The sequence below is a fragment of the Epinephelus moara genome, chromosome 8 (genome assembly GCF_006386435.1).
Source record: "Epinephelus moara isolate mb chromosome 8, YSFRI_EMoa_1.0, whole genome shotgun sequence".
In the NCBI taxonomy this organism is placed as follows: domain Eukaryota; kingdom Metazoa; phylum Chordata; class Actinopteri; order Perciformes; family Serranidae; genus Epinephelus; species Epinephelus moara.
The window spans coordinates 30490609-30504232 of record NC_065513.1 but is presented as its reverse complement, the minus strand read 5'-3'; the positions used below and the strand labels follow the sequence as shown (position 1 = coordinate 30504232).

The window sequence follows — 13624 nt, the reverse complement described above, 5'->3', positions numbered from 1 at the left end:
GTACACAGAGTAACACTCGCCACACACCGTACACAGAGTAACACTCGCCAGTCGCCACACACCGTGTACACAGAGTAACACTCGCTTCACACCATGTACACAATGCTACACAACGTGGCGAACACCAGGCTGCTAACATTACATTGCGTTCATAGCACCATTTCCAAGAAAATAATAAAGTACTAGGTCCAGTACATGTAACAGCAACACATACTACTCATAATATAATTATAAACCAAGTCACTTACTTATCCAACAGCAGCAAGGCAACATCCGTGTCTGCCCTCAGCCAATTTCTTCCTTCAGGGCTCTCCACCGAGGAAAAGCGACACCGATACAAATCCTTGTTTGCCTTCTCCGTCGGTCACTTTCCTTCTTTGCTAATAGACCTTCAGCCGAACGTCCAGGCTTTTTCTTTGTGGTAGGATCCACTTCTGAACCGTGTCTCGGCCACTTCTCCGCCATGTTGCTTTCTCTTTCTACCTGCGCTCTACCTCTCAACTATGACACTCTCCGCTCTCCCTTCTTGTTGTGAGGAAGCATTTCCTGTGCGCCAGCGCAGGAATGTCGCCGGTCGACACTCAAACTAAAAATGATATATATTGAAAAATACCGCGAGATGTTAGAGGAGCCGATCGGCTTAATCAGCATTGTGTCATCTCCTCTAGTAGTGGCTTGGGTGAAATGGACATTTACGGACCTGTAGAAGTTATGCACTATAGCTTTAAAACTAAAAGATGTGATGATGTGCATTCATAGTTTCAAAGAATTCATATTCATCAGCCTCACCACCAGCCCCACAGTGAGCTGCTTCTTCAGTTTGTCCCAGGTCTCACTGATGCACAGCAGGAAGCTGTCAGGAGGGTCCAACACCACGTCATCACAGCCTCCCTCCTCTACATCCCCAAGTTTGCAGACGGGGTTCACATCTCAAAAACAAATCTGTCAAGGACACTGCTTCAAGCGCAAAGAGACAGAAAAAGCTGTTTTAAAGGACTCTACTTTGCAGTGTTTTTGTGCCGAAGTGTCTAATGGAGACAAATTGGTCCACTCGGCAATTTACCTCCAATAAAAGTGCTTGTGTTTGCCACTGACAGGCTCATATTATAAGTGACACCATTACGGGTGGGATCCCTGCAGAAATAGACCTTTTATTAAAGAGTAAGATCCTTTTTGTTTAACCAGAAACAGCCCCAAAATCACCATTCCTAAATCCACCAGACTCCATTTAAAAAAACAGAAATTTTATACATGGTCTATTTTACGACAAAAAAAAAAAGACATCACCAAAATTTATTTACCATCTGGCATCATAATGTGCACCACAGAAGGTTAAAGAATATTTTCAGGTATAAATGTAATTGTTACGTGTGTTCCCTCTGTATAAAAGGTGTTTTTTTGGTAACTTATTGCTACATAGTATATTTTTAAATCGGTGTCATAGTGGATAGGAAAAAATGATTTCTTTTTATCTGATAATTCCTGATATCTGAATGCTCAGGTTAAAAAACAACTTGTATGCCAGTACTATATTATAGATTCAAATTTTAGACCCAAAACCAATATGTCTGATCACTCAACTTGGCCTTCATTATCCTTTAAGGCAGCACAGACCTCATTTCTTTGTGTGTCGACAGATTGCTGCAAAGGAGCTGAATATCGTCTGTCACCTGGATCACAACTTCATGACGTGCAGCATCCCCACACACCGTTTGTTTGTTCATGTCAGACGGTTGGTGTCCCACGGACACAAGGTATGGAACATATCTTATGTATTGCTCATATTTAGAAGCTGTTTAGACTCGCAGTGTTTCTTATTTTGACATTGTCTTTAACTTCTAGGTTGGTGTGGTTAAGCAGACGGAGACGTCGGCGATCAAGGCCTCAGGGTCCAATAGGAACGCTCTGTTCGCTCGTCAGCTGAGTGCTCTGTACACCAAGTCCACTCTGGTGGGAGAGGGTATCCTTATACAGCGTGAATATCTGTGTGTGTGTGTGTGTGTGTGTCCCCTTGAAGGGTAACTTTTGTCATTTCAACTCGGCCTCTATTTTGCCTGTTTTTGTCTTTAAGTGACTAATGGAGACAATAATTTTTCTGCAGCTGTTGGCGGCGATAAAGCCTGCAATGTACACTGGGGCATATGCGCACCTTCAAATTCCATCCACTAAAAGTGCTTGTTTTTGCCACGGACAGGCTCAGACTATAATTTCGAGTGTCTGAAAACATTATGGAAAGGATTCCTACAGGGACAGACATTCTTATTAAAGAATAAAATCCTTTTTGTTTAACCAGAAACAGCCCCAAACTCACCCTCAGCAAACCAACCAGACTCCATTTAAATAAATAATCATTTAAGCATGTATAGATCCAGCATATTTTCACATCTAACTGGGTGAATTAAGGGTTTATTTTAACTAAACCAGATTTGATGATTGTTGGAACAGTGGAAAGGTGAACTAAGATGGATTTTATTGGCTTTATTTTATTTCTGTCGACTTTGAACCAAGTGTGTTCTACGATTATAAAATTGCTGTTTTTTTAAATGAGTCTGGTGGGTTTAGGAATGGTGATTTTGGGGCTGTTTCTGGTTAAACAAAAAGGATCTTACTCTTCAATAAAAGGTCTATTTCTGCAGGGATGGCCTCTGTAATGTTGTCAGACACTTGTAATAATAATCTGAGCCTGTCAGTGGCAAAAACAAGCACTTTTATTGGAAGTAAATTGCCGAGTGGACCAATTTCAAAAAATGTTGTCTCCATTAGACACTTAGACACAAAAACACTGCAAAGTAGAGTCCTTTAAAACAGCTTTTTCAATCTCTTTGCGCTTCAAGCAGTGTCCTTAACAGATTTGTTTTTGAGATGTGAACCCCGTCTGCAAACTTGGGGATGTAGAGGAGGGAGGCTGTGGTGACGTGGTGTTGGACCCGCCTGACAGCTTCCTGCTTTGCATCAGTGAGACCTGGGACAAACTGAAGAAGCAGCTCACTGTGGGGCTGGTGGTGAGGCTGATGAGTACTAATTCTTAAAAATCTATGAATGCACATTATCACATCTTTCAGTTTTAACCGGATTGATATTTATAGTTAATTAAATTAGCAATTAAACCCAGTTTTGGACCACGACCCACCAGCTGGGAACCCCTGATGTAAAGGCATTATGTCATAGACCACTGTGTGCATTAATTTTATGCGTTTGTTTATGTATGCAGGCGGTTCAACCCAGCACAGGTGACGTGTTACTGGACTGTTTCCCTGATGGTCAGTCTCGCTCTGAGCTGGAGGGTCGTGTCCTAAAGATCAACCCTGTGGAGATCCTGGTGCCCTCTGACCTCTCCGAACAAACCAGCAGGCTCCTGCAGAGCATCGCCAATGCAAGGTAATCTGCTGTCTGGGCACTAGGGGGCGGCCTGTACCCATTTACTACATGACAGTTTATTCTCAGTGTGCTTACAAAAGAGTGTGTGTGTGTGTGTGTGTGTTGTGTCAGTTTAGTCTGTGTCACTCTGAGGGATTGTGTTTAGATTTCCCCGCGGCAGGTAGACAGTTGTTTTGTCTGGAGCTCTCTGGGCTCAGTCTGGATGAGGGAATCGATGCAGGCTCATTGAGGGGTTGTGCGGTAATGGCCCTCAGCATGCTGGGTTTCACCGCAGGGCTTAGCAGTTTCCAACCAGGGTCCAATCAGGATAAAGCCAAATAAATGGATGGGTTTTTTTTTTAAAATAACTGTCATGATGTATCAACTTGAGTTTGTTTCATTCATCAAACGTGTAAAGTAGTTATGAATGCTGAAAAAAAGTTAAAAGTTAATAAAAGTTAATAAAAGTTGGCCCTAAAGGCCCCAGCAGGCTCAAATGCTGATAAATGTATTTGTGAGGCTTTAGAAGTTTTTACTCAGGGCCAAAGTAATAAAGTCCATCGCTGTTTTATCCAAACTGCAGCTGCTGGGAAGTCCAATAGAGGAAACTAAAGATAAACATGGATATAAAATCGTATCCTAGTTTTACAGTGTAAATAACATTTACTGTACAACATTTACAAGTGACGAAATAACAGTCAGTGGATGCTCTGACATAGAGAAGTGAAGGGAAAGGCACCAGACTAATATGCTTGCTGTAATCATTCCTCTTGTTCTTATTGGCCTGTAAAAGATTCCTTTTTCAAAGGTATACTCTGCAGGAATCTCCTTTAAAACAATACAGAATATACAGAAGTAATCCCACTCTGTCATCACTTACGACCCACTACAAGTGTGTGGTGGTGTATTTATCTGCAGAGACTCTGCCCTCTTCCTTGTTGTTTCCTTATTTTGCTGTGTTTGGGACGATACTGCCAGACCGTAAGCTGCAGACATCTAAGTGGAAGCTACAAAAATCCAGACAAGGCGATGAAATATGCATATATAGAAAAGCAAATATAGCAAAGGGAAACACCAAGTGGACAAAGCTGGGGTTGCCTTTCAAGTTTGCTGGCGACACACTTTTCAAAAGGTAAAAGACAGTTCTTGCATCATATACCTTTATTGTGGTTTTTGTGTAAGTGGTAGGAAACAAAATCTACAGTCCTTGTTCTCTCCAGCAAAACTTATCTGAAGGTAACATGAGGCTTAAACAGGTGTAATTTCCAATTGACTCTTTGCTAAGTCCTGCCTCGGACGCAGACTGGCCAATCATAACGTAGCATCAGGCCAGCTCAGACCAGGGTCCAACAACAACACAGCTGTGCTCCATTGATTCAGATTTCCTTCATTTTCAGGCTGGTTTTGTGGATTTGGTGCTAAATGTATGTATGTATTAATGATACTCGTTACCTGGAGAGGTTGGAAAACTATATACGTTTCTTCCCTGTTCCAAAACCAAAATCAAACCCTGAAAAGTGTAGGGTTAGCTAGCTAGCTACTGAAGATATAGCCTACTGAATGTATACACATGCTGCTTTTGCTTTGTAATGATTATAACAGTGAAACAAAGACCGACCCTGCTGTACAGGAACCAGTGAAGGGAGCAGGGAAACTTTGCTCATATTCAACCAGCTGTGCGTCATCGCATTATGCGCAGATGAACATTGTTTGACCCCTGCCCGTCCGTGGCGGAGGTCTGACCGCTAGCGGTGGCACAGGGTGGAAGCCAAACACTGTTCATCTGCACACACTGCGATGCCACACAGCTGGTTCAATATCAGTGAAGTTTCCCTTTATATTCATTGTCTTATGTGGCGATCAGCAGTGATGTGGTGGTTCACTTTTACACTGTGATCTGTAGCCTATAGTTCGGCTTTAGCTTCTAACTATCTTTGTCTTTTTAACCTGTTGTTGCTGCTGAGTCAGTTTGACATCCTGGATATATCCTTCAAACACAGACTGTAGACCCCTCTGTCTGCTTCTCTCTGGAATCACTCTTTCAGTTTTCCAACAATATGATAGTATTTCTTCAGGGAGTGCAGTTAGTTACAGTGTGGGCTCCATGTTTACTCTGACAGCCTGTCGGACCATCGCAAAGGGGCGGAGCTTAGCGAAAGGTCAATTGATATACCAATTTTCATTTACTGGGTTAAGTATTCCTTTCATGGGCAGTGTGAACAGGAATAATTTCTACAGACTGAAACCTTAATTTAATGCCTCTTTGGATAACTATTTTTTTTAATAGACTTGAAAATTGTATCACCGTCAGTTCAGATAATCACAGACATTTGGCAGCAGTCGAATCCCAGTGAGAAGCTCAGCATAGGTACAACAGGGAGTCATCAGCTTTTATGTTGAACTAACAAGCTTCAGCCGAGACTCTGCTGCAGAAGCAGACATTTATTTAACGCACGCAGGCTGCTGTGTGAACCACAATATCAAAATGAGCAAACAGTTTGTCCTTTGTTAGCCGGCTGACTAACATGGTCAGTGACAGTGACTGCTAAACTGATGGCTCAGAAACCTGTTGCCTCCCAACGTGCCACCATTCGCCGATGGTCTGCACCCAGCATGTTCACACCAGTGGGGACGGGTTCCTCTTGAGGCTGCCTATGACTGCATTATGCTGTGAAAATGAAATGAGGGAGTGGGAGGGAGCAGAGTGGATTAGATTAGAAGGGAATGGTTGGATAAATAGAAGGGATGTCTGCTACTTTTTTTGTCTTTGACTCTTTGATGGGGCACATTTCTCATTATCCATCTTCTGTTTTATTCCAGTGGCTACTTTTTGTATCTTTTTCATTTTTTCCCTCTCTGTTTCAATTTCATTCTGGAAAATTTGGTTCATTTGTATTCTTTCTCGCTACCCCTCCTGTTGAGTGATTATAGCGGAGATAGACCTGTAAAGGCCAGTCCAATTATTGTCTTTGAACAGCACTGCTCTCTGGCGTTGTGCTCATCAGAGACAAGACTCTTCTCAGTTCAAAGCCTGTATCATACAAATACAGGGCAGCTTTGTTTCGCTCAGCTCAGACAGAAAATTCATATTCACACAGGCCCTTCACAGATCACTACTATTGGCGACCTCCCAAGATATTTTTCTAGGTAATTAGTTTTTTTTCTCTCAATCATAATTCATCTGATGACACTTTAAATGCATAGATTATTCTGAATAGATGTTTTGATAGACCTCAGCGCTGACACTTGTTAACATTAAGACCCACCCAGGTGAGCATTTAAAACAGGGTTTTTGTGGCCGCTGACGTTATCTCAACAGCCTCCGTGTCTCTGGGGTGGGCTGACGAGACGAGCCCCTTGGCAACGGGAGGTATGTGTGTCCATGGAGCGGCAGGTAATGAGTCCCTGGGAGGCTGGGAGCAGCTAGGTGCGGTATTGGCTGCTTTACTCATCCCCAGCCCGGAGTCATGAGTCAGGATCAGAGCGGTGACGGGGATCAGAGGGGCTGAAAAGCTCACTGGCTGACGCTGTCAACACAAATGTTCTCACTTTCCCAAAGATTTTAAGTCGATGCCTGACACTCTTGAACTCTTACATCCTGGGCACATGACAAGACGGTAGTCATGCATCAGGCACAAACACCAAAAGACTTAATATATGTATTTTATCTGTGTGTGTGTGTGTGTGTGTGTGGAGATTTAAACACCCACTCTCAGAGCTTTGTGTTCATCCTACAGCAATTGAGCTTGTTTCCATCTGGTATTATCATGCATCTTGGGTGATCGGATCATAAGTGGACAGCTGGAAGTCTGTCTGTTCCCACCTGACATTAGGCTGTGTCTCCACACGCGTCTGGGCTGACCACTTGTTAATAAATCTCACTTCCCCGCTCCAAATGCAAATAAACACCTGCATTATTTTTGTTTGCACAGAGCAAATGCTTTTTTATTAATTAGCGGGTGGTTTGTTGTGCTAAATGCACACTTACAGCGTTTACTATTTGAAATGAATAAAATCTTAGTTAATTGTAGGGTTGTGCACAGCCTATTGATTGGCAACCCATCCTTGCCTCTCTCCCTCTTACCCCTTGTCCACCAAAATTATTGCGTGTACGTAGGTTAAACCCGGGATTTGCCACTAAAAATAAGCTCGTTTTCCATTGCCAGTGGACCACAGCTAGCAAAGGGGCTAAAACTAGCACATCCACCCAGTCATAGTTTAATCACTGCTAATAAAAGCTAATCTGAGCTGCCGATATAACATTTCCCACTGACTAAAGAAGCCAGATGTTAGTGGGTGTTAGTGTGTTCTTTGTGCAGTGGGAAAGGGGCTTCTCTCTGTCTTTGTTTATCATGAGACAAGCTCAGCTAGGAGACTACTGCTGCATGAGTGTGAGCTCCACGCTGGGGTGAGTTGGTGAGAATCTGCACGGCTGCATACACACAGTGACAGGGCTAACTGTTAGCATCACAGGGCTAACATTACCGAACGGTTATTAATGGGTTCAACAACTAAGTCTAGCCGTTTCCCTGTTGATGTGAGTTTGCTGGGACCGTTTAACAGCTGCACACAGTCCTTCACCTCTGTGTCAGTGCAACTACTAACTAACACCCAGGTTTTTTTTAATCTGGTAGGGCGTCAGATGAGCAATGATGTCAGTTGAGTAGGCTGTCCCTCAAAGCAGTAAGGACACATTAGCGCTAGGATTGTGCCGTGTCATCACGTTCACGATAATATTGAGATAATTTTTAATATCATATGAAAAATGCATATCGTGATGCTTGCGATATTTCGACCTGTTGACATACTGATGTCATGTCACGTCAGCTTCAGTAGTGTGGAGTAAACTGTGGCGTCCTGAATGTTTTATTAACAGCCCAGAACTTGTCAGACTCTTTTAGCGAGTTACGGCGAGTTACCCTCCCTGCAGAGGGAACTCATTCAGCGGCTCCTCCGGCAGCAGCACAGTGTCTCTCCTTCTCCTTTCTCGCCGTGCACACACAGGAGTCAAGTGATTAAACCTATGTGCCTTGCGGCTCAAGAAAAAAAATACATAAATGTGAATGTGTGATAGTTGTGGTATCCTAACAGCCTGTCACAGGTTACAGCGTGATGATTAGAGGAGAAATGGCAGAGCATAAAGGTCCAGGTGGGAAAAAAACAATTCAGATTGTGGTAGATTTTATTTTGTTGAACTATTAATATTGTATACAGAATCTGAATCTCACTCTGAGTTACTGTTGTTTTTGTTGTTGTTGTTCAGAGATCATTTTTGTTTAGTTTTTACTTATTATTTGAAGGCAAACTGGTTAACAAGTAAAACTGTATCACTTATTTTGTTAAATCACCCACCTCTAATTAGCGCACACACCGCTGAAAGAATGTGGCCACTTGCGATCCAATCACCCAGGAGGCACATTATCACCTGGTGTAAACAGGGCCATAGATACTGAGAGAGCGCCTCAATCTGTTGTGCATATTGACCTCTGCTCTCTGGGTCACAACATCTCTGACTTAACCTTTAACCCTGATTTTGATTGATTATCAGCGTCACATTTCTCTGAGCATTTGAAAAAAAAGCAAAGAAAACTCTGCATAATGTGACGCACCCACCACTACACATCTGCAGTGACGAACCAAACCCAAGTACTATAAAAGGGAAAGCAGCTAACGTCGCTGTTGACTCTTGTTGAAACGTTATTTCATTGTTGTGACGGCTGAGAAACCCCAGGTTCATAATGCTATATCTTGTCAGGGTTTTGCAGAGATGCTACGCTGCACCCTTCTGTTCCTGGATCAATACCAGCAATTGTTGCTGTTCTTGTAAACCTCATAATATGGCTGAATTGACTGGTTAAATGATTAATGGTCGTAGTTGCACCTCTGGCACAATATACGGTCTATTGATCACTTTTATACAATCTTTGCTCCCAGTCTGACCAGTGACTGGAGTGAGAGATGATGATTATTCTGTGTGTGTGTGTGTGTGTGTGTGTGTGTGTGTGTATAAGCATTAGGAAACGGAAGAAAGAAAATGCTCCAGCACTGCGTCCAGAGCCACGTGTTTGCCTTGGTTGCCCTGGCAACAACAGAGCGGACAAAGCGACGAGTCCTTGAAAGCAGCAACACCGAGCGAGTGAATGGAGCAGTAGGGAGATTCAGGGAAACTGTGTTTATGTGTGTGTGTGTGTGTGTGTGTATGTGTGTGTGTGTGTTTGAACATGCGGTGCAACTGCGTCTAATTTTTCTCACAGACAGGAAAACGATCAGATATGGGATGTTGTGTTTCCTTCGTTCGTCTGTGCGTACAGTCACAGGCCCCACTGACCTCTTGAATCAATGCTGTCATGTTGTTCCCCTCCAGCGCTCAGGCTGATGACCGGGTGAGAGTTGAGAAGAGGGACAGCGCTCAGTTTGAGTTCGCCTCCGCAATGAACACAGCCACCGAATTCTACTGCCACACCCAGGAGAAAGGTGTGTTTGTCTGGGCTACTATGTGCCTCTTTTCTTTTCAATCTCTTACTCTATACTCCCTTCAGTTACTCACACAGTCTCGGGCCTCATTCACTGACCATTCTAAAGAAGAAACTTCTTCTAAAAAGCCACTTACACAGTTTTGCCAAGATTCTGATGTGCACTAGTGTTTTCTTATTTGGGATTTGTTCTTAGATAAAAACAGAATCTACATACACTTGAGCACACATATGCACATTTTGTGCTGACATGTTTGTGTGAAATAATTGGTTTATGTATTTACATTCTACAGTTGTAAAATATTATAGAATTTAAATTACAATTATATTTTTGTAATTTAAAGACCCTTTTAGGGCCGATGTCACAATGTCAGTTTGTTAGCTGGAGGCAAAACACGTCTCTCCACTACAGGGCTGTAGGCTACATAGGAGTCTGAATATGTCGTCTTGTTGTGTTATTGGGAGCCAGAATAGAAGGAGTCATGGCTCAAATCTTAAATTTATCGCATACCAGCCGCCACTGCCCGTCAACAGAAACAAAGACAACTATGGTTAAATGTGATGAGATGAAAGAACTGGACGGAGGCGCTCATCAAAAATGCTCACATGAGCAGCACACACTTCCTATCAGCTTAGAGAAAAAGTATTTACTGTTGTAGCGATGAATAAAGTTATGTGTATGAAGGGTTATCATGTCCACCTCATCAGACATTGGGGAGGTATTAAGAGGAATATTGGATATCTCTGTAATGGTAACTAACTAAGGCCGTTCGGATGTGCAGGACAAAAAGTGACAAGCAGCATTCCCAGTTATTGATAACTTACAGAAACATTGCGTGAAATAGTCCACCTTCCACCTTGGAGTGTGCTGTGTTGACAATGGTGCTACTACATTGCATTAAGGTTGTGGTTTGCAAGTCAAGTGGTTGATTAACACATATTTTTAGCATCTCACGCATCTTTTTGTGGTGTCTTAAATCCACTACTGACACCGGGGGGAGTCCGGTGCTCTACACTTAGGTTGGACATTTTTTGTCTTCTTCTTTTACTTCTGCCTCTTCTTCAATTTCTGTGTACACACAGCCCTGCAGTCTCATGCATTTTTATCTGCAGGATGTTTACCTATGCCAATTAGGACCAACACGCGCTTTCAGTTTACGAGGACAGTGGGATTCATCAGTATCAGAACACAGGTGTAAACAATTCTGCCTTTCAACAAAACATCATAAATCTCACACACACTTTTCTTCTGACCTTTTTTAAGAATGATTTTAAGAGAAAACTAATGGTGAATGAGGTCCATTGAGACTAGGACAGCCATTCAGCTGTAACGCGCTGGATGTGTCTGAGGAGTGGGCCTGTGAGTCATGGCTGTGTTTTATCTGTAAAATGTGGCATGTTTGTGTGTCTGTGCCCTCCAGGCTCTCGCTCTCTGTCAAGTGTTGCATCCCTGGAGAGCCCAGTGATCTGCTGTCTGGGGCCGCTCATCCTCTACCTCCAAGAATTCAACCTAGAAAGAGTTCTCAGGAGTGAAAGGTACACACACACACACACTTTGCACAGCGCAATTATCCAGGGTTTCTATTGGTCGCTGAAATCCTGGGTTGAGCTAATGTGATGAGTCAATTAATCACATGGTTGATTGACAGAAAAATAATTGTCCATCATTTTGATAACTGATGAATCATTTCAGTAATTTTTCAAGAAAAAAAAGTAAAAAATGCCAAACATCCAACTTCGTAAATGAGAGATTTTGCAGGGTTTCTTTTGTTCATGTTACTCAGACTAAATTATGAATGGCTTTTTCTAAAAGGATAATCAGTAGATTAGTCGTTAGTTGCAGCCCTATCCTAGATTTACAGTTTACAGGAAGGTACCACAATGTGTTTTATAATTTATTTCACATTTGTGATGCAGCTGTTAGCCCCTTCTGTTCACCATGTACAACATTTTTGAATGTGAACGCCAACAGGAAGTTTCCTGTCTGTGATCTCATTCACAGAATTACACACTCTTAATTCTATCATCACATTTTTACATCTCTTCCCATTGATTCATTGATCATTTCATTATGCAGCTGTATTTTAATAAGTCTTTTTTACTCCGTGCAGCTCATTCCGGCGTCTGTCCTGTGAGTCGCAGAATATGGCCCTCAGTGCCGCCACCCTCAGGAACCTGGAGATCCTCAACAATCAGGTAACAGCACGTCTCAGCTGGCAGTCATGGCAACTGGTCAAGCGTAATGAAAGGGTGGGGTCTGTCTAGATGATAAATGGTTCACACTGCACCATACTGCATAATCCTCGTGTGTATACTAATTGCCAAACAGAGCCGTCTGCACTTTGTCTTCTTGACTCAAGTCTAAAGTGTGTGAAGGGAGGTCATAAGCAAACTGCCAGTCAGTTGCATGCCTGTAAAGTCTCTCAGTGCTGCCCGTTAAAGCAACACAGCATTCAAATGTTTTTCTTTTAAAACCTGTGTTAACGGGGCGTCGGTGGCTTAGTGGGTAGAGCAGGCGCCCCATGTACAAGGCTGTTGCTGCAGTGGCCCGGGTTTGAGTCCAGCCTGTGGCCCTTTGCTGTATGTCATCCCTCTCTCTCTCCCCCTTTCAAACTTACCTGTCCTGTCTATTAAAGGCTAAATGCCCTAAAAATATCTTAAAGAAAACCTGTGTTATCAGCGTGTTTTACAGAGCTGAAACCAAGTCCTTTTAAAAAAAATGGGTCTAATCTTTGCTTTTAAGTTGTGTGTGGCAGCCTGCTCTCTCAAATGTTCTACTGATGGTAAATAATAATAATGATCTTTATTTATTGAGCACTTTTCAAAACAGTTACAAAGTGTTTACATGTCAATTTTTGAAACAGACAAGACATGAAAACAACAAGTGATAAATACACTTTAAATGAACTTAAAACCCAAGTTAAATCAGGAAAGGCTCTCCGATAGAAGTAGGTTTTAAGAAGGGACTTAAAAGAAATCACTGACTCAGCTGACTTGATTTCCTCGGGAAGATTGTTCCAGAGCCTCGGGAGCCTGGCAGCTTTTCCTTTTGTGCCACCATGAAGCTGACATTTGTTTTTTTGAGTAAGTTGTCCAATACTTTGGTTTCTGACTAAATATGGGCAGTGTCAATGACATCAGATCCATTCTTTATAGTCCTCTCTGGAGGAAATTTACTTCACAGTCTGTACAGTCAAACACTCAAAACAAGCAACATACAGAAACAAACAAGAACATCACAGCAACAGCTCTATTACAGTGACCCCAGGCTCTTTAAGGCAATTAATTGCTGAGGGCACGAAACTACTCCCAAAGCGAGATTTCTTGCAGAGTCGGGAGGAGGGTGAAGCATGGGTTGAGGGGGTGGCAGGGGTTGTGTGCTTTGGTCAGTGCTCTGCGAGTGGTGGCAGTGTCAAGGAGGGCTGGCAGGTTGGGGGTGGGGAGGCCAATTATTTCAGAAGATATATCGGTGATTTTCAGGAGCTTGTTTCTTTTGGGGCGGTGGTGAAAGAGCAGGTGGTGCAGTGGAGGAGGATGGGTTCAGTAATGCTATGATACAAGAGAAGCCACTGTTATTTTCAAATCAAATCAAATCAACTTTATTTATATGGCACTTTTCATACAACAGTAACACAAAGTGCCTCACAGAGGTTAAAACAACAAAGATCCAAAACAGAAAACAAAAAGAAAAGAGAAAACCCAACCCTTCCACCCCACATAGAGATACGTAAATATACACACACACACACACACACACACACACACACACACACACACACACACACACACGGCAC

General features: G+C 42.7%; 1 protein-coding gene across 1 annotated transcript in view; it reads left to right on the top strand.

Annotated features, from left to right (window-relative positions):
* Positions 1-13624, top strand: part of msh3 (mutS homolog 3 (E. coli)) — a 73710-nt gene that overhangs the window by 6301 nt on the left and 53785 nt on the right. The window contains exons 5-11 of the mRNA XM_050052019.1: positions 1638-1754; positions 1843-1960; positions 2863-3002; positions 3212-3378; positions 9722-9831; positions 11252-11366; positions 11942-12026. Coding sequence (XP_049907976.1) covers positions 1638-1754; positions 1843-1960; positions 2863-3002; positions 3212-3378; positions 9722-9831; positions 11252-11366; positions 11942-12026 — 852 coding nt within the window. The remainder of the gene's footprint in view (positions 1-1637; positions 1755-1842; positions 1961-2862; positions 3003-3211; positions 3379-9721; positions 9832-11251; positions 11367-11941; positions 12027-13624) is intronic.